Source organism: Triticum urartu, chromosome 3A (genome assembly GCF_056163025.1).
Source record: "Triticum urartu cultivar PI428250 chromosome 3A, HENAU_Tu73, whole genome shotgun sequence".
NCBI lineage: Eukaryota > Viridiplantae > Streptophyta > Magnoliopsida > Poales > Poaceae > Triticum > Triticum urartu.
Genome location: NC_141875.1, coordinates 264,598,174 through 264,618,550, shown reverse-complemented (window position 1 = coordinate 264,618,550; position 20,377 = coordinate 264,598,174). Strand labels below are relative to the sequence as shown.

Below are 20,377 nucleotides of genomic sequence, written 5' to 3'. Positions count from 1 at the left end.
AGCATGGGAGATGGAGCGAGGACACACTGGTGCAGGACAGGACGAGGTGCAGTTGTACCGAGGTGCAAATGCCGGACAAGGGGCAGGTCGCGTCAAATTTGAAATTCAAACGGGCGAGGTTAGAAATGACTATTCACACTGTTTTGACAGCTACCGGAAAACACAAAAACGTCTGACATTAAGTTACAGAGGGAGTAACACTCGACAAATTCCTTAACAAACATTTCTTCCGTAACAAAACTTTAAATCTATAGTACTGAATCGGTTTTGAGAATCTACATGCAGTGTAATTAAATCTACTCAGCTAGAAAATCATACTAGCCAGTTGAATGCTCAAGCTAAATACACCGTCCAAATGACGAACCATGTCCCAGATTCTTGCCACTTAAATATTCCTGAAGATCTTACTGCAATGTTGCCTTTCTTGATACACACAATACAACAACAGTTTCTATGTTGCCAAGGTACAAGTATAATTTCCTCATCTTCAAACACCAGTTACACTATATTCATACAAAAAGAATGTGGCAAGAATGACAAATCATGCCACCACCGGGAAAAAAAAAAAGAATGAAACAACCCTTTGAAGAAAAGAGAAAAAATGAGCAAACTGCAGGGAAAACCTCAAAACCAAGCGCCTGCACGACTCCATTTGTTACTCATTCCCAGGTTCTCATTTTCCCAGGTTTTTAGACTCAGTTCTTCAAGCTCTTAAGTGAAATGTGATCACATGGGAGATCAGAATAAAACATACCTCCCGCTCACGGCTCCTTGCAATTCATGACAAGCCAAATGGTTTTAAAAAAAATCGGTTAAACTATCTTGATGGTTTCTTACGGCTAAGGATCTCCTCTTCTTTGAGGCGCTGTTGAAACCTTGCTAAGCGTGCCTGGAGACTGACCAAGCCGGACGCCTTCCGTGACAGGAGAAAATTCAGTTGTGCCACATAATTGTCAATAAGGCTACCTGGTTGGTCAACATCTGCTAATAGGTTCATCTCCTGCAACACAACGGCAAGTGGTGTTAAGCAATCATGTAGTGCTGAAATAACTGCAAAACTGTGACTAGTGTTAACTGTTAAGCAGTGGTCATCTGAAATCAGTAAAAAAAAATGTTTGAAGGTACATAATTTGTAACTTCAGTGGTTGCATTACAAGTTGGTGTTTGGTTAAATAAGACTAGATATATAGTAAGTAATGGTATGATAAGAGTGTAACAGCGTGTACCAAATGGAACAATTATAGTCGGACGGTTTCACAACTGTTGCATAACAAAGAGATGGGAAGTAAGCTGCAAATATTAGGTTTGCTTTTACAAGAACTCAGTTAAATTGACGAGGACATCCTTACCATTGTTACACCCACAACCCCTACCACACTACACATGTTAGGTTCTAGAGAAACAAGGACCAATCGCTAGAGCTCCCGCACACTAATTAAATTATCAGGTGAATAAGATGCTGCCTAAATTAGATATGTTTGTATTGCTTGTTATTCATGGACAAGAGTGATGAGCATTGGAGCATGATCAAGCATGGAGATGAAGGCGGGTGCGCAAGGAAGGAAATGGAGCTTCAGCAGAGATTCCAGGACTTTGAAGCCACCATAATGGCATGTTTACACCACAAGCAACGCAACGCTCAACAACAGGTAAGAAGACACATCATGCACGCAAGATCAGATAGCAAGAATATCAGAAAACACAAAGACATTTATGATGTAAATTGAGTAAATGTAGCTTACTTCCCGCACTATTTCCATAGTATTTTCAATTTCCTTTCTGTGAGCTGCTATCAATGCCTCCTCTTCCTAACAAAAATAAACGTTGGTATCAGCTCCACTTCCGTAAAATTAAACAATTTTGACTAAGAAGGTATTATTTTACCTCAAGTATTGCATTTATTTCCTCATCACACGAACTTTCCTTTGCAGATTGTCTCGATGAAACCTGTGATGCCGAAGTAGACAGTGGTCTTTGCTGCTGCTGTTTCAGTTGCTGTTTGTGAACAATCCGATTTACATCTGCCCCATTTTCCTTTTTCACGTAGTTGTTCTGCCTTTCAGATTTGTCCTCCCTATTAGCTTTTCTCCGAGGAGGTGAGCCTTTTGTAACTTTATCTTCTTCTTGTGAATTAACTGAATTCTGAAGTGACTGTGCTTTACTACTATAACCAGTCGGGTTAGATTTGAAATCAATTCTCCCCCTATCATTCAAACTAGATGTTGAACTAGTTTCTTCCCTTCCTCTATGAGGATAACTTGGAATCATACTAAATGAGTTCCTATCAGGATCCACTGAAGAACTCATATAGATTTCAACAACACTCCTTGAAGCATCAATATGTCTGTTCTCTTCAATCTGGTCCACAGTTTCTTCAGCTTCACCTGATAATGGATATGATGTATGGGTAGATTCCTTGCTGGAGGACACAAACTGCCCACTGAACTGCTCTTTTTTTGAGTTGCCACTTTTCGAGAGGCTCTTAACCCTGCTTGTTGAGCAGCTATATCGTTAAAACCTGATAACTCAATGTACATCCAAATTATCAAACACAACATGTAAATTTAATGTCATTTAAAGGGAATATCACCTGTCAGCATATCTTAAGGTATTTAGCGTGTGTTCACATGAACCTGAACCCGGTGAGATGCAAGAAATCATTACTGTTCGAGAGTTACCAACAAACGAATCACGAAGCACCTCGGTTAGCTTGCTTCCTCTGAAAGGAATATGTATCTGATCATTATCCAGTGCCCGAATGCATTCCTTGAGAGCCAAAAGGCTCTTGTTTATTTCTGCACCCTCAATTCTGGCACAAGTAGAAAGTTAGAAGGCAGAGGACTGTAATATGTTGGTATTTATGGAAACATTGCAAGTAAATGGAAAAAGATACAGCTGGAGCATGCCAGAAAGACAGAAGTCAGTATCTATCGGATGAAAATAAGTACCTTGTCTGCTTGTCATTATCTGTTGTATCAGCACCACGCTCGCTTCCAGCAAGGTCTATAAATGACAATTTTCCCACAAGCTTTGTATTTTTAGCTTCATTAGCCTCACGATCTCTCTGTCTTCTGGTCTCTGTCACTGGGATATGCTTCTTCACAGCTAATTGCAGAATGGCATGAGATCGTGATGACTCTTCGTTGGCCCCAGTTGATCCTGTGCTTCTCGAGGCATTTCCTCTCTCAATGTATTCTTTGACAATCCGGACATCAGAAACCTCAAATTCCTGTAAGCCGACAATGCAGACCTGTTTCTTTCCGTCTTCCCTAATGCAGAGTGGCCTAGAAAAACATAGAAAAAATGCAGCTCAAATTCAACCACAGAACCAAGTAAAAGGTAGAAGAAGAAGTCCCATTAAGCATACAAAAACAAGTCACAAAAGGCAAGTTACTGAAGTGTATGTCAAAAGCAAAGTTTCATTTCAATGCTGAATTTAAACAGCTATAGCTAATCACCGTACTTCCTCCAATCCAAAATGCAAGTCTTTTAGGACACGGCACAATTTTCAAGATGGTAATATCAAGTTTGACATGGCACAAGTTTCTGTGCAAACCTGTTCCCTGTACATTACAAACTTATATTTCATGGTAAATCTAGTAATATCAATATAAAAGATCAAACTTGAAAATATTTCACTGGTAAATTCCTAAAAAGACTTGCGTTTTGGATTGGAGGTAGCATTTAGTAAGAGTCATCACCTGCATTAAGTTCCCCCTAATAAAAAGTGGCAGTATTTCCTATGATCAGCAAAAACCTCGTTCCATTAAGCCCAAAACTACTTGCATGATCATTGTTAACCAGTGGCCAATAGGTAACCATCAGTTCATACATATATGTGTGTATGCCCATGCTTGTATGCAAGAACAGAAGTTTTTCCAGCACTCCTAAGATAGTCTTAGCAATGTGACAACAGGAACATGGGTGCACATATATACATGCACAGAAAAATGGGCAAATTAAATGCATTATAGCTGCATACTATCCACAGATAATATACATACAACTAATTTCAACATCACGTTGACAACACACAAAGGCAATAAGTTTACTATGCCAAATTAGATAGTATAAAAATGGAGTGCAGCGATCAACCTCCTTTCGCTCAAAAGGTCATAAAGCTTCCCGCCATATATCTCAAAGTAGCTAAGCCACAACTTGAAATTTTGACTCAGGTACACAGGTTGATGCAAAAGATGAACCATATCCTGTGCAGCCCTTAGAGGTAGGGGTTGCATTGTATATGTCTTACCACTACCTGCACATGGAGGATTAGCAATGCTGCAAAGCGAGACTGGAAAATCAAACTAGGAGTAGGTGTACAGGAATGATTCGTAATTCATGAGCCCAGTGCCATCTACAACATAGCATACAGATCAAAAAGATGAATGAAGGACAGCATCAAGCATATATAGCACCTTCAGATACCATAAAGATAGAAAGTTCAGGCTGTATTAATTTTAAGCACCTTTTTAATAATGCTTCTAAGATCAAGGATCACATATTGAACTATCAAGCTGCCATGTTACAATCAATTTTAAATACTAAACTTTCCGGCTTTTTTCCTTCCATGAAGTATGAAATCATGATAAGTGTCTATAGGCCATGTAGAGCCAAACACTTGAGAGTCGGGACGTCCAGAGAATTTTAAGTGCAATATAAACAGAATTGTAGGAAGAATCTATGCGGCTAAGACTGGAACAGCTCGAATTTCTAATTACTCTAGGCGGCTAAGACAAAGAAAATACTTTGATTGGCTTCCTTTATTCATCGGGATCAAGTCCCTTCTTATAGGTGAACTAACTTGGCCATCAAGGCAAAACTAAACTGATTACAATCTGGACTCTTTCTCTCTTAATCTAACCTGCCTACAAGATTTTAACTAACTGAATTCTGACTGAAGAATTTGATCTAATAAGCCTAACTTGGACTTGTTACTCTTGAGGATTGAGCATCGTCTAGACGCTTAGGTGTCTGTTCAAGAGCATCCAGAGTGTGGACTGTCGAAGAACTAGTCTCTGGCGATTACCTCAAGTTGGGCGGGTTCTAAGTGAAATTAGCTCAAGTAGACTAAGACGAGGACTTTCGTGTTCTCAGAGTTGTGGCTCAGTCTCTCCATCCCAGACGTAGAGTTGTGCCAGCAACTTGAACTGGGGTAACACATCGCATTGTCTTATCCGAGCAAACAAACGGGCTCTATTTCTTCGCACTGTGTTACTTTCAGTAATTCCTACGTGTTTCGAAGAACTTCCCATGTTTCCTTTCTTTATGATTGCTGTGAACACTGTGCTGAGAACTATCTTATTCTGTTGCATGCTAAACGTTTAGCTTTGTTCTCTGTTTGTTCATTGTACTGAAGACTATATGTCTATTTGTCAGGCATGTTTACTTGTACTGCTAATTAGTAAGTCTTCTATCTAGCTTGGTAGTGACCCTTCCCCGGACCCTACGCAAGCGGGAGCTACATGCAGCGGGCTGCCCTTTTTTTTCTCTATCTAGCTTGGTATTGTCTTTGACTCAGTCATTTTACCTTATCACTGCTGTCGATGACCTCTTGTAGATGTTTCTGATACCAAAATTGGAAGAACTCAAATTCTAAGTACTCTAGGCTGCTAAGGTAAAAAAAGTGCTTTGAATTGGCTTCCTTTATTCATCAGGTTTAAGTCCCTTCTTATATAGGTAAACTAACTTGGCCAACAAGGCAAAACTAAACTGATTACAATCTGAACACTTTCTCTCTTTATCTAAACTGACTCTGCAAGCTTTTCACTAATTGGATTCTGACTCAACTCGAGGCTACAGAAACAGTCTCCCCTGCTACTCATGCCTCCTATGGTGGTTCCTTTGGTACATTGGTGTGGGTACTATGGCTATAGGTCTTGCCCCATGTAACAAATACCAAAACATAACAAATCATAAGCACACTGAGGACATGATTTACCAGAACGTCTACATAAATTACAACTTAAGTGTTTTAGCTTGGAACCAGCATTTTTTTTTCGAGAAAACGCAGAAGATTTGCGTTTCATTGTATTGAAAAGAGGGGGTTTGTAACAATCCTCCTAGGAGGCGAGTTGTAGGGCAAATACAAGGGCATTAGTGAACATCCCAGGTTTGGGGCAGGATGACGCGGAGGCCAAGGGCCCCAGCTCTGGCCCAAAGGGCAGCCTCAGCCTTGATCGTGGCAATCAGGGAGGTGACCAAAGGGCGGTCTCCCTCGAAAACGCAGCCATTGCAATGTTTCCAGATCATCCATGGCACGAGCAGAGTGGCGGAGGCGAGGCCTTTGTGCATCGGCTTGGGCGCATTCCGTTTAGCCAAGCGCCACCAGTCGTGAAGCGAGGCGTCGTTGTTGGGTGGCGGACACGGGAGGCGCAGCCACGAGAGGATCTCATGCCACACCTGACGAGCGAAGGGGCATCCCAGGAGAAGGTGGTGCAGTGTCTCTGGGGCCTGATCGCAGAGCGGACAGCAGGGTGGGTGAGGCAGGTTACGGTGCGCTAGGCGGTCGGCAGTCCAGCAGCGGTCGAGGCTCGCAAGCCAGTGGAAGAAGCGCACCCGTGGTGGCGCCCAGCACTTCCAGGTAAGCCTCCAGGCCTGGCAGTGGGCGGAACCGTGAAAGGTGGCGAGGTAGGCCGACTTGGCTGAGTATGCGCCATCCTCGGTCCACTTCCAGCGGAGGCGGTGCGGCGCGTCGTGGAGATTGGTTTGGGCAATCAGGCGCCAGAGGCAGAGGTATTCACCAATCTCCGGGATGCCAACCGTGCCCTGTATGTCGGTAGCCCATTGGTTTGCGTGGAGGCCGTCGGTGACGGTTCTGGACTTGCGGCGTCGTTTGGGGATGCAAGCGTAGAGGAGAGGCGCGATCTCGCTAACGGCGCGGCCATTGATCCAACGGTCCTCCCAAAAGAGGGCGCGCAGCCCGTTCCCGATCGTCATGGTGGTGGACGCGAAGAAGAAAGCCCGCTCCTCGTGCGAGAACTGCAGGTCGAGGCCGTGCCAAGCCCTCTCATCGACATCGCGGTTGAGCCAAAGCCAGCGGGTGCGCAGGGCGAGACCGGTGCGCTCGAGGTCGTGCACGCCAAGGCCACCGAGCTGGATAGGGCGACATACGCGCCGCCAGTTGACATGGCAGTTGCCACCATTGGCATCGGCGCGGCCAGCCCAAAGGAAACCTCGCTCGATCTTCTCGAGTAGCTTGAGGGTCTTTTTTGGCGGCGCAAGCACGAGGAGCTGGTGGATGGGGATAGCGCTCAGGACGGCCTTGACAAGGGCCAGCCGGCCAGCCTTGTTCATGAGCCAGGCTTTCCAGGAGGGAAGCCGCCCGGCCACCTTGTCGACGACGGGCTGCAGCTGGGCGGCGGTGGGGCGACGCAGCGTGAGAGGGATGCCCAAGTACGTGATCGGGAAGTCGACAATGGGGCACCCAGGCGCTCGGTGACAAGGGCAGCGTCATCCGTGCCGCCTCGGATGAGGGCCGCGGCACTCTTCTGATAGTTGATCTGGAGCCCCGATGCACGCCCAAAAAGGCGCAAGATCTCCTTTACCGCCGTGATGTCGCCTGGCGTGGGGTGGCAAAAGAGGATCACATCATCCGCGTACAGGGAGATGGCGGTATGGCGCGGCGGGGATGGAGTGGTTGCATGACTCGGAGCTCGATGGCGTGGTGGAAGAGCCTCCCCAACGTGTCAACAGCCAAGACGAAGAGCTGTGGGGACACGGGGTCGCATTGACGCAGCCCACACCTATGCCAGATCGGAGGTCCAGGGGGGCCGTTGAGGAGGACTTTAGTGCTGGCCGACGACAGAAGGAGGGCGATCCAGTCGAGGAAGCGATTGCCGAAGCCGTGGCATCGCAGAACATCGAACAGGAACGGCCAGGAGATGGAGTCGAAGGCGCGCGCCAGGTCAAGCTTCAGAAGCACGCGTGGGGCGCCAAGCTGGTGCAGAAGCCGCGCGGATTGACGCACCAGGGTGAAGTTGTCGTGAAGGCTTCGGCCAGGGATGAAGGCATTCTGGACTTCGCTGACGAGGCTATTGAGCTTGGGCGCGAGGCGGAGTGACAGCAGCTTGGCGAGGACCTTGGCGACAAGATGAATCAAACTTATGGGTCTGTAGTCCCCAAGGCCGCTTGCATCCGCCAGCGCTTGGGCAGGTGGCGCGGCCGGCCTCGGATCCACCGCAGCCGCAGCTTTTGCGAGTGCAGCCAGAACCCTTGCACGCTTTTGCTTTCCTCTTTTGGCTCTGCGACGAGGGGGGTGGGGCCCAGCCACTTTGGGCCATGCAGCCATGCATCTCGCAGACCCGTGTACGGACGGCGGCGCAAGCGAAGCGGTGGCGGCGCGGGATGCAGGCCAGCCGTGGGCAACCGCCAAGCCGTCGGCGCGCGAGCGACCATTCGGGCGCGTCCAGCCGGCCGAGTCGACAGCCATGCCATCCGCGCGTCCGTCAGGTGCGTTGGCCGTGCGGCGGCGCTTCCAGCCACGCCTTCGCTGGTGGCCACGCCCAGGGCCGTGGCTTGCATCATCGTTGGCATGGCCGTTGGCGCGGCCGCCGCCGTTGGCGATGCCGTCAGCTAGGCAGGGGAGGGGGCAGACCTGATGAGTTGGACCGAGATGGGGTACTCGAGGGTGAGGGTGACTGGAGGCAGGCCAGGGCGGGCGGCGGGGACTTGCTCCACGGTCTCTAGGATGGCCGCCCGGCGAATGGTGGCCGGGTCATGCACGCACCCATCAAGCCGGAACGTGGCAAGGTCAGCGCGGGAGCGCGTGTCCGGATGAAGCCGCTCAATCCAGCAGCCAGCCCCCAGGATGTGCTCGGCGGTGGACAGGTGCCATGCCTGCGCAGGGATGCCGCGGAGCTCAAGCTCTACAGAGTACGCGAAGCTGCCGGCAGTGGCGTGGGCAAGCTTGCACCATGGGCGAAGGAGCAGGGAGAAGTTGTCGGCGTTGATGATATGGTCGCCGGCCATGCAGTCCATGGTTCGACGCGAAGAGAAGATGATGAGGAAATCTTCCGGGGCATGGCGGTGGACGATGAAGTCGTCGGGTTGCAGGTCGAACAAGGCGTGCAGGGTTGTCTCCACCTCGGCCGGGGAGACGGAGGGCCTGGTGCCGGTAACGGTGGCCACCATGCCGCGCGACAGCACCTCTTCCGCCTCCTCCATCTCAATGGAGTGGGGGATGGTGACCCGTACCGGCGCGGCGGGGGGCGGCCGGGGCGTGGACGAAGGCGGGGTGCAGCGAGGCGGGGCGGCGGGTGCCGGGGCCTGGGCGGCCGGGGGCAGAGCGCGGCAGTCGCCAGGCAGCAGCGTCGTGCAGCCACTGGACTCGTGGCCGGAGATGAGACAGCGACGGCAACGCACAGGGTTGGTGCAGCCACGCACCTGGTGTCCCAGGTCAAGGCAGCGAAGCAGAGCCCGGCGACTTCTTCCGGCGAGGGGATGCGTCTGCGGCGCGGAGGGGTTGGGGCGGCTGGGCGCCGCGCGCCCTGGCGGCGGTTCCTGCGACGCGGCTGCTGGAATCCGTCGGCGTCCAGCACTGGTCCGCCAGTGGCGCGGTGAACCTCCGAGCGGGGGCCGAGGCGGGCAGAAGTAGGGACGCGAGCGGCCGGCGCGGCCGAGCCGCAGGGCACAAGGGCCGTCGGAGCAGGGGCTGGGCTCGGCGGCGCCGGCGCCGGCGCAGGGCTGCGCGGGGTCGGCGGGGTTCTCACGACGTCGCGGAAGGACCGTGAGCCGAAGGACTCACCCGCGTGCCCGTGCCAGCGATGGCGACCGTCGGGGCTGGAATCCTCGGAGCAGGCGCCGTCGGAGGACATGGCGGCCGGAGGCGCGGGAGGGCGACAGCAGGGGAGGAGGGCCGCCGGCGAGGGCTCTACGGCAGCAAGGTTGGTGGAGGGGCTAGGCTAGAGGCGCGGGAGGCGAGGGGAGGGGGTGGGAGCGGAGCGTAGCCATCATGCTAGGGATCAATTAAAATATCTGGAACCAGCATTATCTAACCTGTTTGGCCATATGCAAAGCATGTTGCTTTGGTCCTTTGGAAAATTATTGGTATAATGGGCTCCACAGTCTCCCGGTACACCTGCTCAAACAACCCATCAACTTATATGCTAAGAATAACATGTTGAAAAAGAGAAAAGGAGACAGCCATTGATGATGGTTAGGAAAGTAGTACCTCGTCATTAGTTACAGCCTCATCCAGGACAGCATCAAAGCAGAATTCATGTTTGTCCACATAAGCCGTCAAATCCACCTTCCAGTGGAGACTTCGTGTTAGCCCAAATCACATGATAAGCTAAAAAGGCTTGTGATTGACAGTTTTATTATTGATAAGTATGCATGACAGTTGAGTGTTGCATCTTATACGGACATGCTTCTTTTTGTCAGCAAAATGAGGACACACTGCCAAGAAAATAGCAATACATGGAATAGTTTATCTCCAGCAATCCTGTTATGTAATACTCCACTGCTCCAAAATATAAGGTGTATTTTTTTTTCTTTCAAAAAGTCAAACTTCTCTAACTTTGTTTAAGTACCTGTTCAACAGGCCTCCGCTCCGCAGCTCAGCTCCTGGAGCGGCTGGAGTAGCTGCAGAGTGGCACTGAACGCGTTGGCTCCATGCTCTCCCAGAGCGGAGCGGAGCGTAGGCCATTTTTTCGAGTGGAGGCCTGCCAAACAGGCTCTAAGTTTATACAGAAATCATTAGATATGCCGTGAAATACATTTTCATATTTATTTATGTAGCATTGTAGATGTTGATATATGTTGCTATAAACTTGGTCAAACATAGAAACATGTGACTTTTGAAGAAACTAATATACCTTATATTCTGGAACAGAGGGAGTATAATTAACCCCCATAGGTGAGAATGTAGTTTTTGCCAGTCATACAGTTGTACATAGCAACAATTTTACGTACATATAATGTTTTATAAACCCATAGAATATTCCAGACCCCACCTTGTGTGGGAGCTTTAAGCACTGGGTACGCCCTTTTATGTCTAAGATACTACTGACGGGGTGAAACCGTGAAAGGAAAGATAGTGCACCATTGCAGGATGTAGATAGACGCTGATAAGCACATAAAGGAATTCAAATGCCCAGAAGAAAGATTCTTTTGCATTAAATGATTTAAACTCTTCGTATAAATGTTGCATGAAAAAGATAGGTTGGATTATCTATAGGCTGTAAACGTACTTGTTGATGCACATCATAATTCATGGCCTAAATCATATTGGCGTTAAAATAATATATAGTGTTTATGTATTGCAATAAATGTCATACTGCAAACAAGACTACAATAGGCATGATGGAAAACATGGAAGGAGTAAATGGATTGTCTCTCTTACTACATTTGCCTCTACTGTCTCTCTTACTACATTTGCCTCTACTGCATCGCAAGACATCTACAAGTCCCATAGAAAGATGAAACACAAGAACCAAATAATTTTATCTATTGAACTATTGCAGACATAATGAAGAATACCAATGAATGGATGAAAGATGGTACCTTTAATTTAGGTTCATGAACAGTCAAGAATTGAGAATTATGTACATCTATTACGTCATCCTCCTTTCGAGATATTTCCTTTCTGTTCAGAGGCCTCTTCCTTACCTGACATTGTTACTAGTATTAACTGAATAATAGTTTCACTAACAATAAGAAACAAAGAAAAGACTGAATTGTGACTTCATTGCATAACTGTAGACATAGTAGAAGTACTTGGAAGTGATCAACGCACCACAACTTTAATCTTTGCTACATTACTTTCTTTAGTATTGCTATCTTTTTCGCTTGTGATTGTACCACCATAATTTTCTGATAGACCTTGCTGGCTTCCTGATATTATATCGTCCTCATCGTCATCAGTTTCCTTTGGCGCAAAGGGTGAAGCTTCAAATGGTTCTGATGCTACATTCTGACAACAAAGAGACCATAGCTGGATTAGACCACGAAGAAGTTATTTTGAAGAGCAGAAATCAAGATTTGGACATCACATGTGTTTGAATCCCTTTGTCACATGCAACATCACCCTAGTTTCTAAAAGGAGCAGGCATGCACAATGAGCAGATGCCGATAATAACATGTGGGCATAGAAAGTTATTTTGCTTATACTAACTAGAGTAATACCTCAGAAAGAAGCTCACTGTCATCCATTGCATGAAGATCCAAAAGGCCAGCTCCGTATTCACCTCTAAGTTCGGGTGAGTAGAATCCATTTATGGGGGGGCCACCACTGAAGCTCTGGGTTGTCGGTGTGTATGGCTCAGATATAGGTGCAGATGCTGATTCGCCATTAAAATTCAGGCTCCTTAATAGCATGTAAAGTTTCTGTTTTTCTTCGATCGATTGGGGCCCATACCCCTATCAAATAAATAACAACTGTTGTAAAACTGTATATAATCACTTGGCAACAGCATGCATGTATTGATAAAGCGCTTATCGTTGAACAAGTCAGAAGTCCTACAAGGCTTTAACAGATTAGCAATATTAGACAAAGTGCCCTAAGTGCGAAATATGAACCGAACCACAAATAACAAACAAGGCCTCAACATGAGGACCTCACGCATATACTGTACATGGGTCACCCAAGCACAGGAGTAAGGTCAGACCTTTGCACTAGATGCCATAATCAAAAGTTGATATAATCATATCGACAATGCCACATACATGCCTATGTAGTACAGTAGGTGTTCCTTGAAATTCAAGACGAGAAATTTGACAGTTCAAAAGGGCATTTGATGCAACAAAAAAAACAGCAGACACAATATTTTTCTGATTTTCTCACTAAGTAATATTTAATTGTTTGCATCATAATAGATCAAATTGCTGAGGTTTCAGCTTAATATACTTGGCATTCAAAGCAAACTGATGTGAATACCATTTAATATGGCAAAAAATGCATCCTCTAATTTGCATCCAAGATACAACAGATTTATGTGTGCACCAGCTCAAGATTATAAAAAAATCACATCGCGAATCTATTTAAAACGAATAGAGTAATCTCCTAAAAGAGTGGGTGCTATTTTGTGTCCATTCAATCCATCCAGCTTACTTCTTCAAACTGAAGAGATATTCCACCATCCAGGTTAACAGTGTGCAGTTATAAACTAAACTTTCATGTAATGCAGGCAGTTAACAGTGTGCAGTTCTAAACTGAACTTCATGTAATGCAGGCAGTGGTTTCAAAACAGTATGCGGTAAGACACTACCTTCCAGCTAACTAGCAGAACTATCAACCTAACCATTAAGTCTGGCTGTGCCAACCTTCCTAACAGGACTAGAGACAGGCGTGCCAGCCATGTAATTTCACAAGGCGTGATAATCATGAGCATAGTTTTGACAGATTGATCCTTCAGGAACACAACCCCAACTTGCCAGGCTCAGAAACAGCAAATTTCCCACATATGACTCGAATATTTATACATCAGTCATGCAGCAATGTGGGCTTCAAAGCCAGCAATTCTTTTTTTTTCGCGAATACGCAAGCTGCGTATCTTTGCATTGATAGGAGAAGAGTTACAGCAAGGGATTACAACCACGCGCAAGTCATGTACACTAGAGGCATGATCGCGGGCGGTGGAGCAGACAGAACAAGGGGCTGCTCATCCCCCAAACACGCAAAAGGCTAACTCTCGGGTATGATGTTGCTAATCCCTGTGGCGCCGGCCTTGGCCCATAGGCGCGCCTCATCTTTGATGGCTGTGGTGAGACGGGAGAAGGATGGCCTATCGTGATCGAAGACACACCCATTGCGGTGTTTCCAAATCCACCAAGCAGTGAGGATGATGATGGAAGCGAGTCCTTTGCGAGTGGAGGTCGACGCTTGTTCTGTTGAGGTTGCCCACCAAGTCTGGAAGGGGGTGTTGCCATCAGGAAGGCTAGTAGGAGCTCTCACCCAGCCGAGAACCTCATGCCATATCTGCCTGGAGAAGGAGCAGCCCGCAAGGAGGTGCTGCATGGATTCGGGCTCTTGGTCGCATATGGCACACATGTTGTCGTCGGAGAGGCCGTGTCAGGCTAGGCGTTCCGTCGTCCAGCAGCGCTCTTGCATCGCAAGCCACATGAAGAACTTGATGTGAAGAGGTGCCCATGGCTTCCACGTGAGTTTCCAGTGGCCTTCACCGCAGGATCCGTAGAAAAGGGCCTGATAGCAAGAGCTGGCAGAGTAGAGGCCAGAGGCCGTCCATCTCCAGTTAAGGGTGTCGGGGGTGGCCGAGAGCTCAACATGCCTGACTTGTCGCCAAAGGTCGACGTACTGAAGCAAGGCCGCGGGGCCCAGTGCTCCCCTGATGTCTTGTACCCAGGACCTGAGGTGCATGGCCTCGCTGACGGTGCGAGATTTTCGTTGGCGTCGAGGTACTAGCGAGTGCACGAGGGGGGCGATCTCAGCCACAGATCTCTCGGCTATCTAGTGGTCGCTCCAGAATTTGCAGCTGGCTCCGTTGCCTAGGTGCCAGGTGGTGGACGCCCTGAAGATGGCGGTGACGTCGGTGTCGTGCGGGATGTGAAGGTGGCTCCAAGATCTCGAGGGGTCCGTGCGTTGCAGCCAAAGCCATCTCGTACGCAGAGCGATTCCGGCGCGGTATAGATCGCGGATGCCCAGCCCACCGAGGGAGATGGGTCTGGAAACCTTCTGCCAGTTGACGAGGCATTTCCGCCGCTTGCGTCTTTGCTTCCGGCCCAAAGGAAGCTCCGGATGATCAGATTGACCCGCTTGAGGATCGATTTGTTGAATGCAATGGCGATGAGGAAGTGTGTTGGGATCGCCATATTTCGTCATCGGAGAATGGGGCCTCCAAATCCACGAGGTCAAAGGAATTGACCTGCAGGTTGGTCAGATCCAGGGTGAAGTCGCGCCGAGCGTCGGTGCCAAGGATGTTGGTGAAGTGATTGTAGGCTGCTTCAGCCATGCCCTCATGGTCCGAAACCACCTGGTCGCCCACGCGCACGAAGGCTATGTAGTTGCGCTGCTTGCGGTGCGAGGCATGCACCTTAAGCGCGGGCATGGAAGCGTCGTCGCTACAAAGCCAAGCCAAGCGCTGTCGCGCAATCGTTCGTTCGAGGGAGGCAAGTCCGAGGTAGGAAGCCTTGAGCCTGCGCCTTAGCCAGGTTTCGCCGGCGAACAGAGGTCGTAGGTCCTGGGTTGCGTCAAGACGCGCAATGATCTCACGTGCCACCATGAGCTGGAGGGACACGTTTCCAATGGTACGGGCGCTCCAGCGTTGGAGGTGCCTAGCGGTGCTCTTGAGGCGGGAGGCGAGGCGCCGGAAGGGGTCGGGTTCTGATGGCACAGCATTCCATCCCTCTTGGACGGCACCATGGAAACCCTCCATTTTCAGCCAGAAGCGTTCGAAGTGGAACCGCCTAACCCCGAGCGGGCGCACAGCGCAGTCAATGACCAAGGGGCGGTGATCGGATGCGGCAGAAGTGAGGCAGTGCAGCAGACAGCTTGGGTGCTCAATTTCCCAACCGGAGGTGCAAAGAACACGGTCATTGTGCACAAGGGTAGGAGAGTCGCGCTCGCTCGACCACGTGTAGCGGCGGCCATGGAGTAGCTCCTCATCAACGATGAACCGCCTGAACCTGCTCATGACACGATGGTTAAGGTTCGAGTTATTTTTATCCGCCACGGAGGTGATCATGTTGAAGTCTCCTCCGATGAGCCAAGGACCGATGCGGGAAGCGCGCACGTCCTGTAGATCGACGAGAAGGTCGAGCTTTGCTTGGTCGTCCTATGGGCCATACACACCGGTTAACCACCAGTGGTTGGTGCTGTTCGGGGGGGGGGGGTGACCAACGCCGTAATGTGATGCTCGCCTATCAACGGGTTGGAAAGGGAGGTCTCCGATCGCCGCCAGGCAAGGAGAATGCCGCCGCGGGTGCCGGTTGCCGGCAGGAAGTAGTAGTCCTCGAACTGTGGGCCAAGAGTGTCGAGTACGATGGAGACCGAGATATGAGCCAATTTCGTCTCTTCGAGACAGACAATGGAAGGGGATGCAGTGGAGATCACACTGCGCACAGCCGAGCGTTTAGCACTGGAGTTTAAACCCTGCACGTTCCAAAAAACTATCTTGAGGTTACAATCCATGGGAAGGGTGGGGGGCGTTGCAGACAAGGCAGCGAGTGTCTACGCCTCGACCAGGCGCGGCTAAGCCCGCTCGGGGCAGGCATCAACGTTGGAGAAGCTCGGTACTTGCCATCCATATAAATCTGCAAAGGCTTCTATCATGTCCTAAGCGAGTGGTCGCTCGAAGATGCGGGCATATCTGCTCAGCATGTCGCTGGAGATGGGGGCGGCGTCACTCTCAATGAGTCCGAGGCGTCTGAGTAGCACTCGTTTAGCCTTCATTTCCGAGTCCAGCCCGCGGTCGGCCTTTGCAATCCTGAAGCTGCGCCTAGGAGTGAAATTTGGCAGAACCACGTTCCTGCGTCGGCGTGGAGGCGGGGTGGGGAGCACATGCTGGGGGTAGACGGAAATCACGTCCAAAAACGAAGCCAGAGGGGCTGCATGGTCCAATGTGCGCTGGTTGGGCTGCATGCCGACGTCGCAGTCCACAGCCAGGTGGGCGTCCTGAGCAGGGGCCAATGGGGCAGCCTGCATGTCCCCGGCAGGGCTGGACCCACCACCGCGGGCGCCGAGCGGGGACTGCATGGCCCGGTCGTGGATGTCGACATTCCGGATGTCAGCGCGCAGGTTGGTGGCCAGCAGAGCGGGGCCAGGTGCTTGGCAGCTAGCGCCGACAGCAGATTGCAGGGAGGGCGGGGGATTCGAGGCTTCGGGATCCGAGGCTGTCTGCTGCGACGTGAGGTCATCCGAAGCCGCTGGGGAGGGGCTGTCATCTGCCCGTTGGGCGGGGGAGCCCGAGCAATCCTGGTTGGTCTCCTCAGAAGGTGGGACCAAAGAAGTGTCGCGCGGGTCGGGGCACGCGTCGACAGGGCTGGGGCTGGGTTGTGGACGGGGGGAGGCCACGTCGTCGGAATTTGAAATGGACAGGTCTTCGCGTTTACCTTCAGCCCGAAGCAGCAGCGTGGGCTCCGCCTGACGGTCAGCGGCAGGAGGGATGACAGCAGCGTCAGGGCCCGCACTGTCGAAAGGGGAAGGGGCACCCAATCCCAGCAAGGCAGGGACCCGATTGACGTCAGCGACCGCATCAGGGTGGGGGCCAAGAATGCCTTTCCATGAACGGCAGGGGGCGGTGCATGGGCGCGGCGGCGGTGGCGCCGGCGACCACCGCGGCGCCGGGATGGTTGCTGCGAGCTAGGACCCGCAGGCGGGAAGTCGCGCACCGGCCACCGTGAAGGTAGGGGAGGGGAGTCTTGGTCTTGGCTCGCCGCATCACCGGACGAAGGTGGCAGGGACGGCGGTAGTCGGTGCACGCCGCAATGTGGATCCGGACGGGGAAGCGCGCAAGCCCTAACGCGAGGCGCTCCGCACGGTCAGGATCGGCGTCGAGGGCCACGGCATCGTCGTCCGGGATGAGGAGCTTGGCGGTGCGCGGGATGTCGTCAGGGTTCATCGTCCAGGCCGTGAGCCTGAAGGTCAACATGTCCGACATGCTCCTAGTGTCAAGCGCAAGATTCTCGACCTTGCAAAACGGGGAGAGGACGAACTCGGCGGAGGAGCGATGCCAGGCGTGGTCAGGGATCCCGTATAGCTCCAGGGAGAGGAGGAATAGGGCGCGCACCGGCTCCGAGCCCGTAGTCCTGCCCAAGGATGGAGAAGCAGACGAAACCGAGGGGTGCGGACGGGAGTGGCGGCGACGCGGCCATGAATGGTGAGGGAGCGGAAGCGGATGAGGAAATCTTTCGGGGCATGGCGGTGCACCGAGAAGTCACCATCGGCAAGCCCGAACTGGGCGCGCAGGGTGTCGGCGACCTCTTTTGGGGAGATGCCCGAGCGGCATCCAGCCACCGTTGTGACGAGCGCGCGCCCGAGAGCATGCTCGACGGCGATCATCTTCCCAGAGCAGGGAAGGTAGCAGATGGCCGCCGCCGGTCTGCGGGCGAGATGCCCGGAGAGAGGAGTGTTCCTGGAGGAGGAGCTCGCCGGCGAAACGGGCCTGGAGGGCACGGACGACGGGAGGGTCGAGCTTGAGCGAAGGGGCGCTGCCGGCCCGGAGGACGCGGGAGTAGGCAAGTCGGAGCTGGAGCGCGTGGTGGCCGCCTGGTCGAAGGAAGAAGCCAGCGGCATCGTGGCTGCCGGCCTGGAGGACGCGGGCATTGGCAGGCCAGAGGGGGAGCGCGTGGTCGCCGCCGACCCGAAGAACGCGGGGCGACCAGCGGGGGGTGAGGGCAGGGCATGGTCTGAGCCGGCGGCGTGCGACTGCAGACGGCGGCGCTGCGGAGGAGGGACGGAGCCGCCCGACGAGGACGAGGCGTAGGAGAGTTGGGCGGTGCAGTCTTTGGCCTTGTGGCCAAAGAACCGGCAGCGCGCGCAGCAAATGTCGCACCGGCACTCGGAGCGGGGGTGCGTGGTGCTGAAGCAGCGAGGGCACTCGTCGGGGCGCTGGCGCGGGAGCTCACCAGGGCCACAACGCGGGCGGCGGGGGGGCTGGCGCGGCCGCTTCCGGCCCCGCGCCATCTGCCAGTCGTCCCGCGGCGCCGACGCGTCCTCCGCAGGTCGGCAGATTTCGGACCGGATGGAAGGGCGGGCGGGCGACGGAGAGAGTGGCGGGCTGGGGGCCCGGGGGGAGGCGGGCGGCGCCTGGGCGGCCGTCCAGCAGAGCGCCTGCCGGTAGGAGGTCGGCGGAGAGCCAGCCGACGACAGGCTCGACTCCATCCGGCGGACCTCGCGCGAGCGACCAACGTCCGAGGGGGGGGAGGCCATGGCTAGCGGTGGCCCCGCCGGCGTGGGAGCGATGGAGCGATGGAGCGTGGGAGCCGCCGATTCAGAGCCACCAGACCAAAAAAAAGAGTCAAGCCAGCAATTCGTCGTTGTACAATACAACCGGCAACTCTCACTCAACTTGCATCGATCCCTGAATGTGGGCGACGAATAAACTCACTGGCTTCCGTCCATTTCTTCACCGACCCACAGAAATAGGAGTGACTTGAACGAAATACACGCGCGCTGGTATGGACACGCACAAGATCCGCGTGGCTAAGCTAGCGATCGTGCAATTGCAGGTGACAACCCGAACATATACAGCGTGGTATCAAAACGTGCGGAAGGACCACGCCTACTGGAAACGACGAATAGCTGGAGGCGATCAGAAGAGACGCACGAACCTGCATGAGAAGGTTCGGGAGGATACCGCTGCCGCGGAGGTCTCCGGCCATCCCCATCGCCAGCCCGGGCCCAGGAGCGGAGGAGGACACCGCGAGGTGCTGCAGCCCCGCGGACTGCAGCCACCGGGCCATCACCGCGTCCCCCGAGTCAGTCGCGGCGGACGACGCCGCGGCAGCTGTGGCGGCGGCCGCGCCACCGCCCCCGCCGACGCGCTGTGGCCGCTTCTGCGGAGCCAGCTTGGCGTCGCGCAAATCGCGGGGCGGCTACGAGAGAGCAGCGTGGGATCTGGAGCTTCTGCAACTGGAGCCCAGATCTGGGGGTGAGACGAGCAATGTGGGTGGGATTGGCGCGGGGTGGGGGGCAGGCAGGGTTTGGGACGAATCGGGATCGATGCTGATCGAATTTGTTGTGGGATACTGGGATTGCAGGGGAGGGGAGGGGATTTTGGGGGTGGATTGCAGGAGGAGTTTGAAGCTGGTTCTCAAATAGTTTTCGTCGAGAGAGACGTTCTGAGTTGTGACGTTGTTGGTGCTGGTGAGGCAAGTTTGAAACGATAAAATGGGCAAGCTTCAGTCTACTGCCCCCTCGGTCCCATAAGATGTTTGCAAAAACGTCTCATATAATGAGACGGAGGGAGTAGTTCGTTGTAAGATGCATGTGCAATGTTTCTTTGACACAATACAGGCCCTCATTCAAAACAATAAGATGTGCATTAAGGAAGGAGGGTTGTTCGCGTGTGCCACGTGAGCGGGGGCGTACTGTGCGGCGCAGCCAACGGAAGGAGCGGAGGTCTCGCGCTATCAGCGTTGAGCCGTCGAGAGAGAAAAAAAAGGGGAAAGAGCGCCAACCCCACGCCCCCACCAGCCCCAGATTCGTTCCACATCCACCGATTCCTCTCCCTCTCCCTTTCCTTCCTACCACCGCCGCCACCACCTGCGACCTCCCCGCAGCCGCCACGACCGCCGCCACCGCCTGCGACCTCCCCGCAGCCGCCGCGACCCCTGGGAACCCTCTCGCTGATGCCACGTCCTAACCTAGCGATTGGGTGAGAAAAAGTTGCCTTCGCATAGAAGCCAGCAAATCCCTTTCCCGAGGCGCCCTTCTCTCGTCCTTCCCCTATCGCACAGAGCGGCTACACGGAGAGAGACC

General features: G+C 52.3%; 1 protein-coding gene and 1 pseudogene across 1 annotated transcript; both read right to left on the bottom strand.

Moving 5' to 3' along the window:
• Positions 1-232: 232 nt before the first annotated feature.
• On the bottom strand, positions 233-19,748 carry LOC125543877 (kinesin-like protein KIN-13A). The gene is made up of 12 exons (XM_048707370.2): positions 19,228-19,748; positions 12,127-12,360; positions 11,738-11,914; positions 11,506-11,610; positions 10,172-10,249; positions 9,997-10,078; positions 4,096-4,258; positions 2,949-3,284; positions 2,591-2,809; positions 1,885-2,488; positions 1,743-1,808; positions 233-1,000 (listed from the first exon to the last, which is right to left on the bottom strand). Exons 1-12 carry the CDS (start codon positions 19,357-19,359, stop codon positions 818-820), a joined length of 2,379 nt encoding a protein of 792 aa, XP_048563327.2. The 5' UTR covers positions 19,360-19,748; the 3' UTR covers positions 233-817.
• On the bottom strand, positions 12,368-19,221 carry LOC147979403 (uncharacterized; annotated as a pseudogene).
• Positions 19,749-20,377: the final 629 nt, after the last annotated feature.